This window comes from Condylura cristata, unplaced genomic scaffold (genome assembly GCF_000260355.1).
Source record: "Condylura cristata isolate star-nosed mole 26May11 unplaced genomic scaffold, ConCri1.0 scaffold00022, whole genome shotgun sequence".
Lineage (NCBI taxonomy): Eukaryota > Metazoa > Chordata > Mammalia > Eulipotyphla > Talpidae > Condylura > Condylura cristata.
The window spans coordinates 33,310,475-33,331,948 of NW_004567123.1; the positions used below are offsets into that span (position 1 = coordinate 33,310,475).

A 21,474-nucleotide genomic window follows, 5' to 3' on the forward strand; every position below is an offset into this window, starting at 1 on the left:
AAAATAATTTTAAAAAATAAAATAAATAAATAAAAAGCTCTTAGCCTGGTGCATGACACATAGTAAGCATGCAAGAACCTTATAATTAGCTCTCATTATCATTTATTCACTCAACAAACATTGGTAGCACCACTGTGTGCCAGGCACTGTTGAAAACTAACAGTAACCGAGCACTGAGTAAGCAAGGCAAGAAATATCTATGGCCTTATTGAGTTTGCATTACAATTGAGTTTGCATTACAATCTAGACTAAACACAAAGAAGCAAATAATCAGTATAATATCACATCTCTTAAACAATATTAGTTAAATGAACTCACCAACTCTTTCACAAACAAGCCTGTATCCTTATTCCTGTGGTTCCTTCAACATAGAACACAGCTTTCTTCATCTCCACGTATTAAAGTCTACTTCCTTTTCCAAGACTTCTCTCAGCTTCCCCCTATTTCATTATCCATCTTCTGATTCTTTAATTAGATGTGATTAATTCCTGTGGGGCCCACCCTCCCCCAATTCACAATATCCCAGAATCTGCCCTGCAATGCTGTTGTTTATGCACACATTAATGACATTAGCCACTCAAAAAGCAAGGCAAGAAATGTCCATGGCCTTGTTGAGTATTACAATGGATAAGATAGACTAAAAACAAGACAGCAAATAATTAGTGTTATATCACGTCTCTTAAACAGTGTTTATATCACAGTCCCCAATAAGTTCCAGAGCAGTCTTTACTCCCTTTCAGCAACAGTGATCTGTTTTCTTTTTACATGGTCTGTGTTCTACTTTCTTTACCGAATTATAAACTTCTTCCCTGCGAGCAAAAATCACATCTTCCTAATACATTTGCTCAGACCCTCTTATTAAGAACAGGGTCTGAAAGGAGTACGTGTCAATTTTTTTTATTTAGAAAACTCACCAATAAAAGACCATGTCTTAACTAGCCCAGAATTGTAATTCTTATGCCTTTCTCATTTATTGTTGTAAGTATCTGAGACATAGCAATCCTGGACATATTTGGCCCACCACTTTTTTTTTTTTTACTTTTGGGTTTATCACCCACCTGGTATTGCTATATCAATTTCTCTAAAATAAATCCTTCCCTCCTTGGAGAGTTTTTCACTACATCACAAGAGTTATGTAAAAGTAAAAAGAAAGAATGCATGTAAAGCATGTTGATTTCCTTGACAATGAAGTGTTTCAAGCATTGCAAAGATTGCTTTTTGTTGCTAGCATATGTTCCCTCACTCTTCTCAACCTCATGTAACTCATCTGCCTTTATCCTATTATTGTTAATAATAAAGGATTGCTACTGATCTTAGTGGAAAGGAGACTGAGGGTCACATTCTCTTCTTCAGTACTCATGCAAGCTGTCAGAAACAGAAAACGTAAGTTTACCGCCTTCCTATAATATAGTCTTTCTTGTCTCCTTACCACCATGCTCTCGTGTAGAAAGAAAATGCCCATGAATCTTACTCTCCTAGCTTAAAGTACACATCTTAGGGGACAGAGTGGAAAATCTTTCTGGAAAAGTTTTACTGAAATTCCAAGCCAATGTGCCATATTGTTTATGTCACTCGCAAGTTTTAGCAGACTATTCTAGACAAAGAGCAGTCTCATTCTTGCAAAAGCACATGCACAGCCTAATGCTCCCCAGTGACGGATGCTCCTTAAGTTATTTTCTAATGGCTGGTTCTTTACCTTCTAGAACTAAAAGTTGAGCGATTAAAATACCCCAATGTGGGCCCTCCCTGGTGGCGCAGTGGGCTAAAGCACAGCACTAAGAAGCTTAAGCCACTTCCGCATGAGTTCGATCCCCGCCTGCCCTGGAGGAGATCCACATGGCGAGGCAGACCTCTCCTGACCCGCCCGCTGCTCCCCTCAGCAGTGTACTTCATTAATCTGCCTGTTCTGCACCCCACTCTGTCTCTGGTGAATCCTCTCACCCTCCGCATCTCTGGCCTGTACCCCAGTTCTGTATGAATAAATAAATCTTTAAAAAAAAATACCCCAATGTGATATAGGAAATAAATGTATATTTTCATAAATGTGCTCAATATGCTGAAGCAAAGTACCATTATTTTGCTGAAAATGTCATATTGACCTCAGTGACTTAGGGTCTTAGGTATAGCTTTTCTCTGTAGAACAACCACAATGATTTCCTTTCAGTTCTTTGAGGAAGTTAAATTCCTTCCTGCCTGAGAGCCAACTATTCTGAGACTTCTTAAGAATTCTTTTCCCCCATTTTTTTTATCTAACTTGGTTTCAACTTAATTCTCTGCATCCTCCCATAAAAGATCCTTCTCAGAAAAATTGACTGTGACACCCTCTCTTTTCTCCAAGATACTCCCAAGCACACATGCGGGCTAGATTCTGTTATTCCCCCTCATGAATCTAATTTGCCCTCCTTTGTAATGGTTTCATCATTTGTGTGTCTACACCAAGATATTTTTCTCCCTAGATCATAAAGGTAGGAGTTGTTTTATTCTTGATCATCACTAAAGACAATAAGCAAGCAGTTGAGACTCAATAATAAAGTGAGTGAATTCTTTAGTAGACTGAATTAAGGTGTGAGTGAATGGGCTACTAACAGGGCCTGGGAAAACCTGGGTAAACCTGGGTGAGGAGAGTGTAGCAAGTCAAACCTAAGGTTCCCCAAGAGATGATAGCCTGGAAATAAAGATACAAATTACCATCAAGAATCATAATCAAGGGCCCTCCCTGACTGGGCAGTGAGTTAAACTGCAGCACTATGGAGCTAGCCACAGTCACTTCAGTGCGAGTTCAGTCCCCAGCCAGGGAGTGACCCACATGGCTCGGCTGACTTCTGTCTTACCCGCTGCTCCCTCAGCACTGTATTTCAGTACATTTGCCTCTTCTGTTCCCCACTCTGTCTCTGGGGAATCCTCTCACCCGGCCTCCCCACCTCTGGCCTGTACCCAGTTCTTGAATGCATGAATAAACTTTTTAAAACTTTTAGAATATGCTGGAAGAGTTTGAAAGTCCTGCTATATGTGACCTAAAGGACCAGATTCAGATCTGAAAGGACAGTTTAAACTTTCATACCTACCTTAATTAGCTCTGTCAACTTTAGCCAATGAATTCATCTCTGTGAGCCTCTATAACTTTGCTTAAATATAGGGATAATGGGCTCTCCCTGGTGGCACAATGGGTTAAAGTTCAGCACTCTGAAGCTATTGGCATCCACTGCAGCATGAGCTCGATCCCCAGCCAGGGAGATGACCCACATGGCACAGCAGACCTCTCCTGTCTCCCCGCTGCTCCCCTCAGTCACTCTGCCTGTTCTGCTCCCTGCTCTGTCTCTGGTGAATCCTCTCACTCCCCATGCCTCTGGCCTGTACCCCAGTTCTTGTATGTATTAAAAAAAATAGATCTTTAACCAAAAAAAAAAGGGACAGCCACGCACACCTACTACAGCAAGACAGTGGATGCATAAAAGATTACACCCAGGAGGTACATGCTGTGGCTTTTCCAAATTCATCTGCTCTGTTCCTCCATATTAAAAAGTGTCCAGGAGCTCCTACCTTTGTGTTTTTCTTGAAGCCTGAGCTGTGTTTTATTGTCATTAGATGCGCCTTCTCTGTCTTCTATAAACTAGAAGCTTCTCGGAGGGTAGAAACTTCTCTTACCATAATTCTGTTGGACCTCCAGGTTCACTCAAATATTGGATGGATGCAGCAATGGATGGATGGACAGATGGATGGATGGATGGGTAGGTGGTGGATAAGTGGATGGATAAATGAATGAAATTGTCTTTGGTCACAAATAACAATAAAGAAAAAGGAGTTTAACTTTGTCTTCTAGATTTTGAAAGCCTCTGCCAACAGCCAAACCTCTTCCAGGGAGGGCAGATGGCGGCCTGCACGATGAACAATTTAATCTTTAGAAAATGGAACAACTTTGCCAGCAAACTCCATTTTTCTCCACGAACACATTGTCAATAACATGTGCTCTCAAACATGTGGTGAAATTGATGACTGTGCCCTGATTTATGGAAACAACAACAAATTAAATGATTACCTTTCTCTTTTCTAGCTTGGGGTCCTTTGGACCAGCCATGATTTTTTTGCCCCTGTTCACTAATAATAGAGAAGGTCTAATTAAAATGCCTCTCTGGCTGATTGTGTATGCAGAGTAGAGGAAAGAGTGGAGTGTGTCCAGAGTGTCTTAATTTAAAATCAGGAGGGGAAAAGCTCCTTATGTGATAATGAAGATTAACTTAGGAAGTTGCTAGTCTCCCTCCTTACATAAAAGCAGATATTGAAGGAATCCTTCATGCCAACACTTCTGTGACCCTTTATTTAGCCCCGTGGAGGAAATGTTCTTAGTCTGGGATAGACTTGAGCTTTTGAACTCGGATAAAAATAGACTGGGGGACGGGATGCTTTGCAGATCATGGTAACGGTGAGGTAGACGTCTGGGACTGAGTCAGGTTTGTGTCCAGGGACAACTCCTTCTAGAATTGTAGCTCTGGACTCATGTTGGGAACTTTCTTGACTTTCATGTCAAGAACTTTCTTGAGAATCTGATGAAAGCGAGAGCACCTCTCTTCAGAAAAACTAGAGAGGTGTGTGTTTACTAACGCATGTACACACAGAGAGAAATGCACTTTCATTTACAATGTCATCTCTTATCTTCACCATAAACCTGAACGTGAATACCAGTTGCTACTCCAAAGTCCAGATTCCAAAAATATGCCTAGGATGCTCATCCAACTGCCTGACTTACAGGATCCTTCATTACCTCAGGCTTGAAAACTTCTTAAACCAGATGCATATTTATTCCACAAAGGAACAAATCCGTTAACAAAGAATAAAGTAGATTTTCTGAAGCATTTAGCCTCAAAAATGCCTCATTGTTTCAGGCAGTGGGCTTTGGCCTCTCTGGAACCCCTCTCAAAATGAATGCTTTTACAGGCACAGTATAAAATACAAAGGGTTAAAAAGTTATGAAAATACAGCTATCACAAAGGAAGCAATTTGTGAAATAATCATATGTGAATTTCCTTCTACCTTTGCAATGGCAAGATCAAGCACTAGGCTAGCTGATAACCACTGTAATTTCAAAGCAAGATGAGCAAGCATGCCATGGTGAGATAGTTGCAGAACGAAATGGGACCTAAAATAATCTGGAACATTTTGGTGGAAATATTGGTGATAAAAATCATGGTGCTGCTGCTATAATTGTGATTTGGTGTCTGTGTTCACAAATGAAGGGAATGCTAAGTTGCACTTGAAGTCTGTGAATAGAAAGATGTAATTTTGTTTTGCGCCCACATTCAGGGGTCCTCTGAATTCCACGCGTGGACGTCAGGTGCAGGTCTCTTCATGGTGTGGAAATAACCTACATGTGTTTCTCTCCCCCTCCCACTTTGCTCTCAAGCCTGCCACACTTCCTCTTATTTCCTCATTATTGTCTGTCACAACATCTCCTGACTAAAAGGGCACTGATGTGAATAGGGCATCTATTTGATTGGCTTGCCTGTGAAGTTATAAATTAAACCCATCCACCCCATCCGTGGGGCAAAGGTAGTTGAGATCAGGTGTGTCTATTGAAAGCCCCTTTAACTAGCACAGAAGCTGCAAACAGGGGGTACCAAAACCATCTTGTACCAATTTGAGTGTCCAGGCCCTGCCTCAGTGCCAGGCACAGGAAAATCTCAACACAGGTTTATTCTACGAAGGAATAAGTCGGTTAGAAAAGAGTAAAGTAGACCCTCCGTGGTGGCACAAGGGGTTAAAGCACAGTACTGTGAAGCTATCTGCAGCCACTGCAGCACGAGTTCAATCCCCGGCCCCGGAGGTGACCCACATGGCGCGGCAGACCTCTCCTGACCCGCCCGCTGCTCCCCTCAGCAGTGTACTTCGTTGATCTGCCTGTTCTGCTCCCCACTCTGTCTCTGGTGAATCCTCTCTCTCTCTCTCTCTCTCTCTCTCTCTCACATATGCATGTGCTTGCCCACTGTTGCACCTCTAGCCTACACCCCAGCTCTTGTGTGCATAAATAAATAAAATAAATATTTTTTTAAAAGAGTAAGGTAGGCCCTCCCTGGTGGCGCAGCGGGTTAAAGCACAGCACTGAGAATCTAAAGCCGCTTCCTCATGAGTTCGATTCCCGCCTGCCCCGGAGGTGACCACATGGCGCGGCAGACCTCTCCTGACCCGCCTGCTGCTCCCCTCAGCAGTGTATTTCGTTGATCTGCCTGTTCTGCTCCCCACTCTGTCTCTGGTGAATTCTCTCACCCTCCACATCTCTGGCCTGTATCCCAGTTCTGTATGCACAAATAAAATAAAATCTTTTAAAAAAAAAGAATAAGGTAGACTTTGTGAAGTAGATATTCAGAGGGCCAGCGTTCCATGGGCATCTCTGAAGACATTTGACTTGCCTGTGACTGGAAAGAAGTCACGCCCATAGCTATCCTCAGGAATTCCAAAAGAGCTGTTTCCAAAGACAGCCCAGAATGGGAAACTCTGCCGAGGGCCCAAGAGCAGGTATTAAAGACTGCGGGTGACATCATTCATTGTAAAGAACGTCTTAGAGCATTTCCAGGAACTTAAGCCTCAGAATGTGCTTTGGGGAGAGTCAGATGAGCCTGGGTTTGAGATCCAGACAATCCTGATTTCCCTCCAGCTTCAGGAAACGGCTGTGTGGACAGAGGAGACAAGGGAACCTTCTCACTCAGGGTCTTCATTAGCAAAGAGGAAATAGTAACTCGTCGTTTCCTCTTTAGTGAGAGCTGGTCATCACAGTAGGCATCAAGCATATAAAGGGAACAGTTATTATTAGGAAACACTGAGTTCATTCGGTGCTTGGGAACTGGAGCCACTTCCCAGTACCACCACCTCCTACTCAGAGATCTTGGTGTCATTATTTAAGACATCCGTTTTCTGAGCTCTAAAAAAGAGAGTTTATAGGTGCCCCTTTCGGGGGATCATTATAAAAGTTATTAAAACAGTAACAATCGAGTTTCAAGCAAAGGCTAGTCACCCAATGAGTGAAACTACTATGAAAACAAGGAGAGACACCTCTAGGAAAGTGGAATGTTTGCCCGAATTAACTAATGTGATTTCCATTTTTCCGACCTCCACTTCCAGCCCAGAAGAACCATAATTTGCTTCGATGGGCTCAGACACACAATCCAAAAGGCAAAAAATAATGCTCCCTGTGTATCTGTCACCCTTGGCGAGCTTCCCGGGCCTTCCAAATGCCGACAGCTCGCATTAGGCAGTGCAAAGTCCCCTGCCCGGTCCGGCAGTGAATCACCTTGGCGGCAAGTCGGTCTCATAAATAGCGCTCGGCGCTCCCGGCCGGGTGGCGAGGACCGGTTGCATTGTGAATCATATCGCTGGTGTTGGACTTTAAGCTGTCCGGCTTGTTTATGGTGGTGTCTGCCAGCATCTAGACCTCTTTCAAACAATTTAAGTGCCCTTTTGGATATATGAACGTGGCTCCATAAAAATGGGTGCAGGGAAATTGCTTCCTTTCTCCCCTGTGTGGCCAAGCACCCAACGCATCCCTGTTTGAGAATCGCCAAATGTTAAATACATAATTGCTAACCATGAAATTATAATTAACACTGAAACCCTCAGGGACAGTTTTCCCTTTCCGTTGTCAAGATGTCGTCCTGATCTTTTAATTTATCTCTTGAATAGACAACAGCTGGACCATATCTCGGGCCTTACCATTTTATTATATAGCTTTACAGTATATGCTCCTTTAGAAGATACAGTTGGTGCCATTGACTGCAGTTAGTACTGGCTTGAGAACAGGTTCAAAGTCAGGCAGACAGAAGGCCCAGTACCGGCTACCTACTTACCCTTGATTAAACCTCTTCGCCAATCCAAGTCTCTCTTTTCTCATCAATAAACAGGGACAATGAGCTCTGCTGTCAGCTATTATAGGAAAGCTCAGAGCTTATAATGAGCACTTAATAAAATGGTGGGTATTATGACTGCTTTCCACTTACTTCTTCTTGATATCCACATCAAATGTTTTGAAATGCTATTTTATCCTTTTTTTTATAAAAGAGGAAAACTTTTCTGAGCTTCACATCTGAATTGACAACTGATTTCTTTTCAACATTTGTTTAATGCATGAACTAAAGAGCTTCTCTTCTACTGAGTTTTTTAAAAATTTCCAGAAGGAAAGAATAAACCATTTTCCAAGACCTGATGAGTACTTATTTTTAACACACGAGCAGAATTTTATGTATGTATATTTTTAATTTATGCCACATTGTATTCTGCAGCACGTTTAAGGTTCTCTATTATATAAAGTTATGAAAGAAAATAGCACTTTTAAAATATACTCTTTTTTGAGCACTTATGTATGAGGCACCGGTTGTGGAAGGTACTGTTTGCAGTACCTGAAGTTCAAAAGGAATTTCCCCCATTTCCCCCAATGCCACCCAGATAGTAACCAAACTATAAACAAATATGCCAAAGGAAAATATGAAGAGAAGAGAATGGGCATTGACTGTAGCTTTAAGAAGCTGCATGGTTGCGAAAGTTGAGACATTAATTTGACTCTGAGCTTCCCAGTAGTAAAAGCAAAAAGGGAAACATGATGTATCCTGAGAGTGAGCTTTTCTATGAGAAAAATGTATACTAGTATTCAAGAATGAGGAAAGTGTTTTCTGGTACTTTACTTCTGGCAGAAAAATCTCTCATAATTATTGTAATGGAGCAGAGTGCAATTAAAAAAAAAGAGGGAGTTACCATATCAAAACCAAATATTTAAAACTGAAAGCCTTCCTTTCTGTTAAAAAAAAATTTTTTAACTATTTTTCTATGCAAAAATATGCTCTACTTAACACTGGGCTTCATCTCGTTTTGATGATTATTCATTCCCAGTTTTGTCAAAGCATCATACTGAGAAGAGATTGGTGTTAAAAAGCTGGTGGGGGGGGAGGGAATAGAAAATGCCTCTCTCTACCTTATCATTTTTATTTAGATTGACATAACTTTGGTTATAATTAGGGATAACTGTACAGCAGTTAAGACTCCATAATCCCATCATTAACTGTCAAGAGATTTTCATAGGGCAAACCCTCATGCCATCTCTCTTTCATTTCTGTTTCTTAACTACTTGGGTAGCCTGCAGTTGAAGAGTGTGCTTTGAGGGCAAGATTTCCTGCTGCCGTTGAAATCTTCTGAGCTGACACACAAGTAAAGACACAAGTGACAGCGTCTTCACCACTGTCCACAGCCCCTCATCTCCCAGCACAACCTCTTATTGTTGTTATTCCCCACGATGTCACCCTGTTACTGCCAGTTTCAATCAATGGCCATTTTGCACACAGTGGTGATGAAATTTTAAACGCCATGTCAAGAGTTGCCCATTAAGTAGCCAAAAAGGAAATTAAAGTGATTTCCAATATTCCCGCTCCATTAGACACTGGAAATTGGTGGTGGGGTGGAGGTTTGTTCTGGCACCCATGGAACCAGAGTAGACTCTAAAAGTGCTTAGGGGTGTGTGGGTGGTAGGTGCACTGTAGTCACCTGCATTTGAACAGGTATGAGCCTTGACCTAAAAAACAGTGTTGTCAACCAATGTGGCCTCCATTAATAATTTTAAAAGCCAAAAGAAACAAAAAATAAAAGAATATGATGTTTCCCCCAAAAAAGCAATAGTATGAATGTTAATCATAAGACTAGGCGGGGGGAAATAGTGTTACCATTTTAATTGGTAAATAGTGCTTATGTTAAATTATATCACTTCTGCTCAAGTTGTATTTGAACAGCACACATTGGCAAATATTAAAACAATTGTTGTCTTAATTGATTAATAGTCAAAAAAGAAAAACCATATAAAAACTCTCCTCCAGGTTAAAAGCTGCAAGCAGCTGACTGTCTGGCTTCTGTCATGGAGTATCTATCAGCATCTGAGACATATGGCTGATTTATCACAAGTTGCTTTATAAAAGGAAGTTCAAAGAGATTGTCCACTCTGTTGATTATAACATACATGCTGTCATATTAACTCTTCCGAGGAGAAGACCCCCAGGATCAGTAATAGTATTTTGCTTCCTGCTCTTCAAGGGCTTAATCAAGAAACCGTGGCACAAAGAATCTATGGTCTTACCTATGCTGAGCTGATGTTAGGAGCATTTCATTCAGTGGTTAAGAGTAAAGGTTTTGACATCAAATGCACATTCCAGTTGAATTTGGAGTAGGTGACCCACAAATGTTGTGGTGACTTGGTTTTAGTCTGGCTTATCTTTTTAGCCTCTTGAGGGCTTCCTCTTATGCTTTGCGCATGCTCCATTTCCTCCATTTCCATGGTCTGTGTGTTACTATTATTTTCTGTTCGAGTGTTCTACCGAGGTTAGTGTATGATGGGCGACTTGTGTGACCTGTTGAGCAATCTGCTCTCTGACTGGTCCCGATGGACTACATTATTACTTTCCTTCTCCTCCTCCAGGTTAAGTAATGTAGGTGTCTCTGTCTCGATATAGTCATTGTTCTGTTGCTTTATAATAAACTAGTATTTCTTTCTTAGGTGGTTTGGAACTGATAAACTCTTTTATTTTTTAATTTTCATTGAATCTCCTTACTTTTGTTTCTGTCGTGACTGTTAATCTTGCTGGGTGGAGGATTGTGGGTTGGAAGTCTTTTTCTTTAAGTATGTTTAATATATCTTTCCAGTCCCTTCATGCTTGTTATGTTTCTACTGAAAAATCTACTGATGGTCTGACTGGTGTTCCCTTACAGGTTAAATTTTTTTCCTTAATGTTTAGTTTTCTATCCTTATTGATTCTCAATAGCTTTATTATTATTATCTTGGTGTGCATCTATATAGTCTCATTTTGTTTGGAACTCTTGGGCTCCTTGAATTACAATTTTTGGTTTATTTTCCAGAGTAAAATTATTTTCAGTGATTTTTTTTTTCTTAAAGTGGATTTTCTATTCCTTTCTCTCTTTCTTTTCCTTTGGGATCCACATGATGTGGGTGTTATTTTTCTTTAAATTGTCCCAGAGAGTGCTGATACTGTTTTCATTTCTCTTATTCTGTTTTCTCTACCTTGGTTTATTTTTGTGGTTTCTGGTATTGTAATCGAAGGTGATTAATTCTCCTCATTGCTTCTATTTGCCTTTTACTAAGGCCCTCAGTCACATTTTTAAAATCAACTAGAGTGTTTCTAAACTCCATTATGTAGCTGCCTCGTACTTATTTTTATTCTGTTGATTGAACATCCTCTATTGTGTTGTTGTTTTAAAATTCCACCATCGTTGCCAGGACTGTTGTCCTGAATTCCCCTTCTGTCATGCTCTGCGACTCCTTTCAGAGTTTTGTTTTGTTTTATCTAGTACTTGTATGTTTTTCTGTCTCCTCATTTTCAATGTTGTATGTGGCTTAGGAAGGATAAAATTTTCAACTATCATTCTGGTAACTATGGAGTAACCAGGGACAGGTACAACTAGGGGTAAAAGTAGCCAGCGTGACAGGCATCAAAGGATCGCTTCCATTAGACTCAGGAATTTGAAATGCATGTTGTAAAGTGTTTCTTTACAACACTTTACAAAGTGTGGGGATGGCATGTGTTGCAGGCATCTCAGCCTGGCCTCAAGCAGTTGTCTCTTCTATAGGGAAGTCCAGGGACTCCAACCTGGTAGAGGCTACAGCTGTTGTATTTTGAGCCTCAGGTTCAGCTACTAGTTTCCACTTTCTGCCCTCACCTCCGTGGCTCTCCCACAGAGAGCCATCCTGGGCTCCCACTCTCCCATCCTGGGCATACCCTTGTATCCGATGCAGCACCAGGTCTTAGGAGCCCCAAACTTGGTGTGTGCCATTGTCGGTAACTGTAGGGAGTTCTCTGTAGACACTCCCGCTCTTGTAAGTCTTGGCCTGATTAGAACTTTTAAAAAGTTCGCTTAGAGACTTTCCCACTCCGTTCAGCATCAGGCTGATGCTCCTATTGTGTACACTGCTAATCAGTTTTGTCTTCAGGGGGTTTGGGTTTGTTTTGCATTAATCTGTTGTGCATGTCTAGAAAAGGCCATCCTGGCATCTCCATTCTGCCAGCAACTTATGGGTCTCCTTCATGTCACCTTGGCTAAGTCACTTCAATTATCTAATGACCAGATTTTTCCTCTGTAATGTTTAAATACCCATCTGGATTGTTAAGATGAAAAATGGAAATAATATCTAAGTGTTGAATCTAAAATTAGCAATCACTACCCTGATGTTACTTATGTATATAACCTACAGAATTTTTTCATTGGTTTGACCTCACTGAAGTTTGATATAAGAAATAAAAAGTCCTTCTCACTAATCAGAGACTTCACCACTTCCCCCTTGCCTGGCTTATGTTATGACCTCCCTCTCTAAGAATGATTATTTCATTCCCTATTTTCTTTTCTTTTTAAAGATTTATTTATTTATGCATACAAAACTGGAGTATGAGCGGATTCCCCAGAGTGGGAAGCCGATCAGGCAGACGGACTGAAATACACTGCTGAGGGGGGCAGTGGGGAGACAGGAGAGGTCTGCTGCACCCGTCGGTCACTCCCTGGCCGGGGATGGAACTCGTGCTGCAGTGTCCTGCAGAGAGGTTCATAGTGCCACGCTTTAACCCCTTGCACCACCAGGAAAGGCTCTCTGTCCCTATTTTCAATGGCAAGAAAACGATATTGAAGAAAGAATTAAGAAAAGGCAAAAATACATCAGATAATATTTTAAAATATTATCCACCTACTCACATGTAACTGTGTCTGGAGTATAAAAGGCATTCAATATACTTAAGCAATTATTTTATTCATTCTAAGACACAAAATTGGTTCACCAAGCTTAAGGTTTCTGCACACAGAGATTTCTCATAGGAAAAATTAGGTGGAGCACTAATGATGAAATCCAGCATTGTAGGTAAGCCAATTTGGATTTTCAAATTGTAAAATCAATTTGAAAATCACGTGTCTCCATGTTCACTCTGCTTCCTTGTCACAGTCTACTTTCAATAATGCATTTTAAACATTTTAACGTGTCTAGTTCTTTATATTTCAAGCAAACAATTTTAAGAAGCCCCAAATTAAGAGTCAAGTGTCCTGATCTCATCACCTAATCACCATGGGAAGAATTATTTAAAATCCCTTGATCTCAACCACTTTTTCTTTAAGGCTACAGTATTTATCCAGTATGTAGGAGCAGACACATGTGTGTGGGGGGGGAGATGTGTATACTACATATGTGTAATAATAGATGTGTGTGTCTATAAATATCAATATTTGAATGTGCTTTGAAAACATGTAAATTGCTTCAAAATGGCAATATTTTTTGTTTTTTACTTGAAAACACCAAATAGATACAAAGCTTTTTGGTGTCCATTTATGTTTCCTTGGATAACTTTTCCTAGTATCTCCTCTTTTCCCTTAACATGATTTAAATTATCCCTTTGACAGAATTAAAGAAGCACGATTTCAGGTAAACCCATTTGTTTCTTTTCTAGAGGTTTCTAGTACTAAATACTTTAAAATTCCTTTTTCATAGTGGAAATAATAGACTCCAAAGTATTGTCCTTGGGCTTCATTCACTTAACACAAACTGATCACTGCCTACCCTGGGCCAGCACTGGCTGACCCACGTGGCACGTCACTGTGGTGGATATGCACACAGCCCAGACCTTCCTGGGACGTACAGACCTGTAGAGGAGGCAGACACGAAATTAAAAACCACTTATGGCCCTCCCTGGTGGCACAGCGGGTTAAAACACAGCACTGAGAAGCTGGTGGTAGAGGCTTTGATGCAAGTTCAATTCTCACCCCAGAGGTGACCCACATGGTGCAGCAGACCTGTTTCACCCGCTGCTCCCCTCAGCAGTGTACTTCGTCAGTCTGCCTGTTCTGCTCCCCACTCTGGCTGTGGTGAAGCCTCTCACGGCGCCTGCACCTCTGTCCTGTACCCCAGCTCTGTATGCAAATAAATATTTTTTAAAAATAAAAGTCACCTATATGGCTATGTTTATAAACTGCAAAGAGGACAAGATTATAACAAAAGACCTAGTCACATCCAATGGGGAAGTGAAGACTTAACAGGAAGAGAATTCTAGGCAAGCAGGAACAGCAAATGCAAAGCCCCTGTGGCACGTTGCAGGGCCGCCTTCTTGGGGCATCGCAACCAGGAGCCAGAGGGACCCCTTCAGGTCAGAAAGGTGTCAAGCCCAGATCAGGGAGACATTTTTTTTTTTATTACAAAAGTTTATTTTTACATCATTTTGCACATTTTTTTTTCATCTCGATTGTAATCCCCACAGGTTTCCCATCACCAAGTCACCCGTGTGCCACCACCATAGTCCCGTGCATTTCCCTCCCCACCCCCACCCCCCCATTTTTGATCCCATTCCCCACTCCACCCCCACAAAATGTCTCTGGTATATGTTTGTTCATTATTTTTGTTATTTTCTCGCCTGGTCCATTATACTCCTGCTATGAGTGAAACCATCCAGTATTTTTCTTTCTCTGTTTGGCTTATCTCACTCAGCATGATCTTTTCCAGCTCCATCCAAGTTGCTGCAAAAGACATGTGTTTCTCTTTTTTGGTTGCTGAGTAATATTCCATTGTATATATGTACCACATCTTTTTTATCCAGTCATCTACTTTTGGGCATTTGGGCTGCTTCCATGTTTTTCCAATTGTCAATAAAGCAGCAATAAACATGGGGGTACAAGTATCTTTTTCAATCAGTGTTTTTGTGTCTTTTGGGTAGATACCTAGGAGTGGGATTGCTGGGTCATAGGGAAGCTCCATGTTTAGCAGTTTGAGGAAACTCCGAACAGTTTTCCATAGTGGTTGTACCAGTTTGCGTTCCCACCAGCAGTGCAGGAGAGTTCCTTTTTCTCCACATCCTCGCCAACATTTGTTGTTGCTAGTTGTTTGAAGATGTGCCATTCTCACTGGGGTGAGGTGGTATCTCATTGTGGTTTTAATTTGCATCTCTCAGGGAGATATTTTTTAAAAAGAAGCAAGTAACAGGGTTTAACTAAGTGCAGTGGAGGTCAATGAAGGATTCTAAGCCCAGAGGCCGTGGGGAATGACAACTTCAACCCAATTATCCAAATTAAGTTTCCTAAGCTCACTGTGTGCCGTGTGGGCAATGATAAGCGGATGCAGAGTGGAAAGAAGGAACCCAGGTGACTCTCACAGCCTCCTGGGAAGGTGTGCAGACATGAACTGGGGTGTTGGTGAGGGAGATGAAAAAAGTTTCTGGCAAGGAATATTCAGGTGTTGACACTGGTGCAACTTTGGCCAGAGCAATTGAGAGGCTTGAAGTCCAATTTCCAGTAGGGGAGCAAGATAACCCCAGGGAACACAAGGGTCCGCTCCTGCAAACGTGTCCTGTGAGCTGCTCACCAAGAGAATTTGCTGCATGGGTCTGGAGCTCAGGTGACGTCTCCAGTCTGGGAAGCGGACGGCATGCCACCCAAGAAAAGCTGGCACGCTCACCACACAGACGCAGGGTGAGTATGTCAAGACGACATTTCATCATTTCTCCTTTATTGACCTGGACAGAATTCCTAAGTCAAGTGGCCAGTGTACCCTGTAGTTTCACAGAAAGCCTCCAAGGCCGTGACAGCACGGTAAGAAGAAAAATTAAGACCTGTGACCAAAGAAACACTCAAGAAGGACTTCGCATGCTTAGGAAGCCCTGGCCAACTATTAAATGAAGATTCTAAGTCCGCAGAGTTGGGGATGGTGGATGGGGGAGGGCACCTGCCGTCCCAGGCGATGCCAACGCTGCTCCTGTAGACAACTGAGAGTAATGCCGCTGAGAGGCATAAGGCGTGCGTGTGGGCTCCTATGTGAGACTCGCTAGAAGCTATCAGGATGGCCGCTCCACCTCGCCAAGCATCTCGAGTATCTTCAACAGCCGTGCCCAGGGTGACGTGATCTCCTGAAACGACACGTCACTTACATTCAAATTCCAAATATAAGGAAAATGCTGTTTCTCTTGTTTTGCAAGACGGCTATTATAACTTCACACCCGTCCGTGTGTCTGAACCTGTATGTGGAAGTCTGTTAATGTGGGTCTAGGTCTAAGACTCCAAAGGTTGTAAAATGCCTTCCACCTACGTCCATGGTTCTGGACCACTACGAATTTTGCCACCGCCTCCAAAAAGAGACATTTGGTCAGTTCTAGAGATATATTTGGCTGTCAAAACTCAAGGGGGGGACCCTGGTGGCACAGCAGGCTAAAGCAAGATAATAAGAAGCGATCCGTGGGGCTCTCCCTGCTGGCGCAATGGGTTGAAGCACCGCGTTATGAAGCTCTCCCAAGGCGCTGCAGCACAAGTTCACTCCCTGCCAGGGAGTGACCCACATGGCGCGGCAGACCTCTGCTGACCCACCCGCTGCTCAGCAGTGTACTCCAGTAGATCTGCCTGTTCTGCTCCCCACTCTGTCTCTGGTGAAGCCTCTCGCCGCCCCTGAGCCTCTGGCCTGTACCCCAATTCTGTAAGCATAAATAAATAAATCTTTAGCCACTGCAGCACGAGTTCTATCCCTGACCAGGGAGTGACCCACCTGGTGCAGCAGACCTCTCCTGTCTCCCCACTGCAGGGAGAGAAACCCGGATCTAGATCTCCCAAAGTGGTACAGGAGGAGGGCCCCCCCTCTGGGGAGAAATTGTCTGTACACTTGCTGCACATGATGGCCTGGGCTGGCCCTCGCCTCTCCCTTGCGCCATCATCCCCAGCCCCCGGAACAGCAACGCAATTCGGAGAAGAAAAAAATAAAGAAATGGGAGCAGGCGGGGCCGAGGAAGGCACGGAGCAGAGGACAAACCAACCAAACGATCTGCCAGAAGGATTAAAATTTCTAGCCTGGCCAAATTAAAGTATATATAATTCTACACATCTGTTGGTGGCTCTGTAATTAATACAAAAATAATTGCATCTTTTCGCCTGGCTCTCCCTCACAAACTCTACTTAATGAGCACTGCCAATGACTTTTTAGATATGTAATTAAAAATTTTATTTATTTCTGTTTTATTTTTATAGTAGCAGCTCAACATATTAAAAAAAAAAATCGCAAAGCTTGGCCCCAACTATCATTTGAGAAGCAGCCAAAGGTACTTGCTTTCTTTTTTTTTCTTAACCCATTCTACACAATCCATTCTAAACAGCAAGAAATAATGGCACTAATTCTCCTTCCCTGCTTTACATCTTACGGTTTTAATTTTCTGTCCCGGTCTTATCTTTAGACCTGAAAAAAAGGAAGATTTTTATAATTTGAACATAGTAAAGGGCATATTGTCCACAAGTGAGCTGAGATTCAGGTCTCCTCTTTACAATTCTCTTCTAGTCAGGAAGACTGTTGTTCCAGAAGAATCCAGAATCTCGTGCATTGTGGTGGGAGCGGAGATCTCCCAGATAGAATGGCCTCATAGAGGATTTGAATAGAAGACGCTGGGACCTGAATTTGAATAACAGCAACAGCGGCCTCTCAGTTACTGATAGTGTTTATGGTTTAAAGCCATTATCAAACCATCACAGGCAACATAAGGAGCAGTGGTTGAAGAGAACAGAAATGCTTAGATCTGATGCCCTTTCTCCCACCTGCCAGCCCACTGACTGCGGGCTTCACACCACTGACCCTCCAGATCTAGGCTTGAATGTGGACACAACTACTGCCAAGTCTAAGCATTGTGAGGCGACCTGAGGCTAGGTATCGACTTCACACGAATCACTTAGCGTCACAGGCAGGAAATCTCAAGGCACCCCTCCAACAGGATTCTCTCCTGCTGAGGCCCCAAAAAGTCAAATAACATAAACAAAGGCTCACAGGCAATAAGGAGGCCAGGCCTTGGGCCTTGGGCCTGAATAACTTGAGGTCTTGGGAATGAATAACTTCCTTTTTTTCCACACAAAAATCCATCATGTCATTATAGAAAACTGTACTACAGAATGTATTTTGTAGGGAGGGAAAAGGTTATCAAAAATATCTGGGTTCAACATATTTATTGCTGCTCTATTTACATTTGGAAAGACATGGAAACAACCCAAATGCCCAAAAGTAGTTGACTGGATTAAAAAGATGTGATACTGGGCCCTCTCTGGTGGCGCAGCGGGTTAAAGCACTGCATTAAGACGCTTATGCCACTTCCGCATGAGTTCGATCCCCGCCTGCCCAGACGTGACCACATGGCGCGGCAGACCTCTCCTGACCCGCCCGCTGCTCCCCTCAGCAGTGGACTTCGTTGATCTGCCTGTTCTGCTCCCCGCTCTGTCTCTGGTGAAGCCTCTCACCCTCCGCATCTCTGGCCTGTACCCCAGATCTGTATGAATAAATAAATAAATCTTAAAAAAAAAAAAGATGTGATACCAAAATAAATAAATAAATAAACACATGCCTTTTGCAGCAACATGAATGGAGCTGGAAGGGATCATGCTTAGTGAAATAAGCCAGAAAGAAAAGGAAAAATACACTCATAGCAGGAGTATAAAGGACCAGGGGAGAAAATAATAATAGTAATAATGAACATTTCACGTGGGTGGAGTGGGGAATGGGATCAAAAATGGGGGTGGGGAAGTACACAGGACTATGTTGACGGCACACGGGTGATTTTGTGCTTGGAATCCCACGGGGATGACAACTGAGATGGGAAAAAGCACAAAATGATGTAATGATAAGCTATTATATTATTTTTTTAAAAATGAATGTGTCAGGATCACCTGCTTTTTTAAGGCTTAGTAATATTCCGTAATCTGTATGTGCACACGTTGTTTACCCATGCGCTGACCATGGACATTTAAGTTGCCCAGCCTTTGGGCTAGAGTGAAGGCTGCTGCAAACGTGGGTGTGCAGATTCCTCTTGTCCACATTCTGTTTTAAAACCTCTTTCCCCTCAACTTGGTTCCTCCTCTGCTATATCAGTTGGTGAGATCAGACCCTAGATCAACCTTCACGACTAGTCTCCACTGAGCATTCCTACAAATGAAACTGCAGAGGTGGGCGATTTGACTACCTGGGGAAATAACCACCTGGCCTATTCCTTAGAAAATAATGCATCTTTTTTCTGTTGTTCTGATTCCCATTACAGGAAAAATGCCTTAGTTTCAGCTTTCCAGCCTGGCCCCTCACGCTGAGCTAGTCCCCGCCGCACCACCACTTCCGACGTTGAACTCCTCCTGACACCCTGCTCCGAGAAGCCTGCCAAAAAAAAATCGCCCCAGCCATTTCTCTTCACCCTCACGAACAATTTGGTAATGAAGTATTGATTTCCACTTCTCCGCTTATGGACGATATTAGATTTTCATTGATAAACTGCAACGGGGCTGTCTCCTCTCCACGGTCCCCTTTTTACTGTCACAAGAAAACAAAGTACCACGGAAGAAAAATAATGACTGAGAACACTGATGTACTTATTTTGTCTGTTTGTAACACTCGACAGGAAAGGGCGGTCCGAGCGGGCTGCACTCGATGTGGACTCTTGGACGCTGACTTTTCATGGTAATGTCCAGTTCCTATTTATAACCCCTCTGGGAACGTTTGTCTAAAGGAAATGTTTCTGTTCCGTGCAACAATTACGGTTGCACCTGGATTGCCCAGTCCTGCCCCGGCACTAGGGAGCCATCAGTCACTGCAAAGTGGAAGAATTATTAAGTTAAACCAGAGTTTGAGCCAAGAAAACCTCTGAACAATGTTCATCTTCTGTGAAAGTTGTTCAAGTAGTTTGGCTTAACCATGTTGCTGCCAAAGACATTTTCCCAGGCAGTGGCAGACATCTTGATGATCATGATGTTAACTGGTTAAAAAAAAAAGTTTGAAGCATGTACCTTTGTCATCTAAGACCTGCAAATTGGGGGACTGGGGGGTTGGAGAGATGGAGGCTGCTCACCGCAGGGCTGAGGGCGCCCGGAGCCGCCCACTCTGGCGCGCAGCTCAGTTTAGGAGCAACAGAAAGCATGAAATAGGGTGTCCGATTTAAATGTGTTCCTGCAACTTTTTTCATTAAAACTTTGAGGCCCCAATTTTAATTTGTGGAATATTCCCGTTAATAATGAGATCTAATTAAGACATCCATTAAAAGCCCGTTAAAGTTAATTTAACGTAAAAATTCCAATAGAACTGTATTAGATTTTCTCCATTAAATTAACGTTATGGATTTTTAACGGATGTCTTAATTATACGTTATTATTAACGGGAATACTGTATTACACAGATTAAAATCAGGTCCTAAGTCAACTTGGAAAAGCTAAGCGCATGTTTTAATATTAAAAGTCTTGCATATCTAGTGCCCAGATCGGGAATGAGGGGGTAGATCTGTTTACTCTCCTTGAACATTTCCCTACAAGCGAAAGCAACCTATAATAGATAGATCCATCACTACATTTAAACAATGAATTTCCTTATTCCCAAAGGACAGATCTGTCTGGATTGTGTTGTAAACTGCTCCTCAGTTATAGGTGAAATATTTAAACTCTTCTAGAAACGAGATGGTTTTGAAACAAAAGAAAGGTTTGTTGCTGTCATTTTGATTGCCAAGGTTATCACCCACACAAAATCTGGACACCGGCAAAAAGAAGCCAGTACGTCCTCTTCACCATTTCTCGTGGAGCCTGCCTGTTGGAATGGTTTTGGAAATTTTGATATGATCCCTAAATTCAACATTGGGATTTAAAAAAAAAAAAACTTCTTATTTACCTCCTAGGGATAGTGTTGCCCTTATGTCACATATAATAGCAAATTGCTTTTTTTATGGCATGCATAACCTAGATGGGAAAAAATATGGCGCTTCAGGGAAGGAGGGAAAAAGTAAATGAAGTTCCAGGAATGTCATTCTGAAGTAATGAGGCATGGACAGAAAATATACCCCTCACATCATCGGATTGAGATGGCAGTCGAAATAGCTTCATTGAAGTGTCAGCACTCATCCATCAATCAATCACCCACAAGGAAAAATAGCAACAGTGCAACGGGGTGGCTTTTATGGGATTTACTCATGGGCACAGAGAATAGCGGCTCAAATGTAGTTCTGACATGAAAAGCAAGGTGCTGATATTATTTTTTATGATGGGAGGATCATAAAGTGAATTGAGAACGGCGAGGTCTGTCTTTGCTTAACCTATTCAACCAGAAATGAATGGAGCTCAACTGGAAAGGGACAGTCTTCGGATGGGTTAAGATTGAAGGTGGACTCCACTGAGCACTGTCCTTCGACAACGAAATTCTATTACAGGAAAATACGTGCGTGAAGATGGGGCCTCCTGAAGATGTTAAAAATGGCTGCTCCCACCCAGGGTCATTAGATAAAGTTACATGATTCAAATTTCGCTGCAACGGTCCAAAAGCAGATTCCAGAGTGCAGGGGAAAAGTCACATTCTCCACTCCGTGAAAAGTGTTTTCCTTCTAAGAGAGAAAAAATAAATCTGCTTCCACGTCTAATCTATCTGGTTTGTTAGCTCAGTCTCCACGGAGCGGGTAGGGTGAGAAGCAAGGGACAGAAATAGTGATACATTTGGTA

General features: G+C 42.3%; 1 protein-coding gene across 2 annotated transcripts in view; it reads left to right on the top strand.

Moving 5' to 3' along the window:
* The window catches only part of TSHZ2 (teashirt zinc finger homeobox 2), a 386,055-nt gene extending 365,288 nt beyond the window's left edge, over positions 1-20,767 (top strand). For both annotated transcript variants that reach the window (XM_012728209.1, XM_012728210.1), the window contains exon 3: positions 19,050-20,767. Coding sequence is in view for 1 of the 2 variants with exons in the window: in XM_012728210.1 (XP_012583664.1) it covers positions 19,050-19,051 (2 nt within the window). In the remaining variant the exon portion in view is untranslated. The remainder of the gene's footprint in view (positions 1-19,049) is intronic.
* The last annotated feature ends 707 nt before the right edge of the window (positions 20,768-21,474 follow it).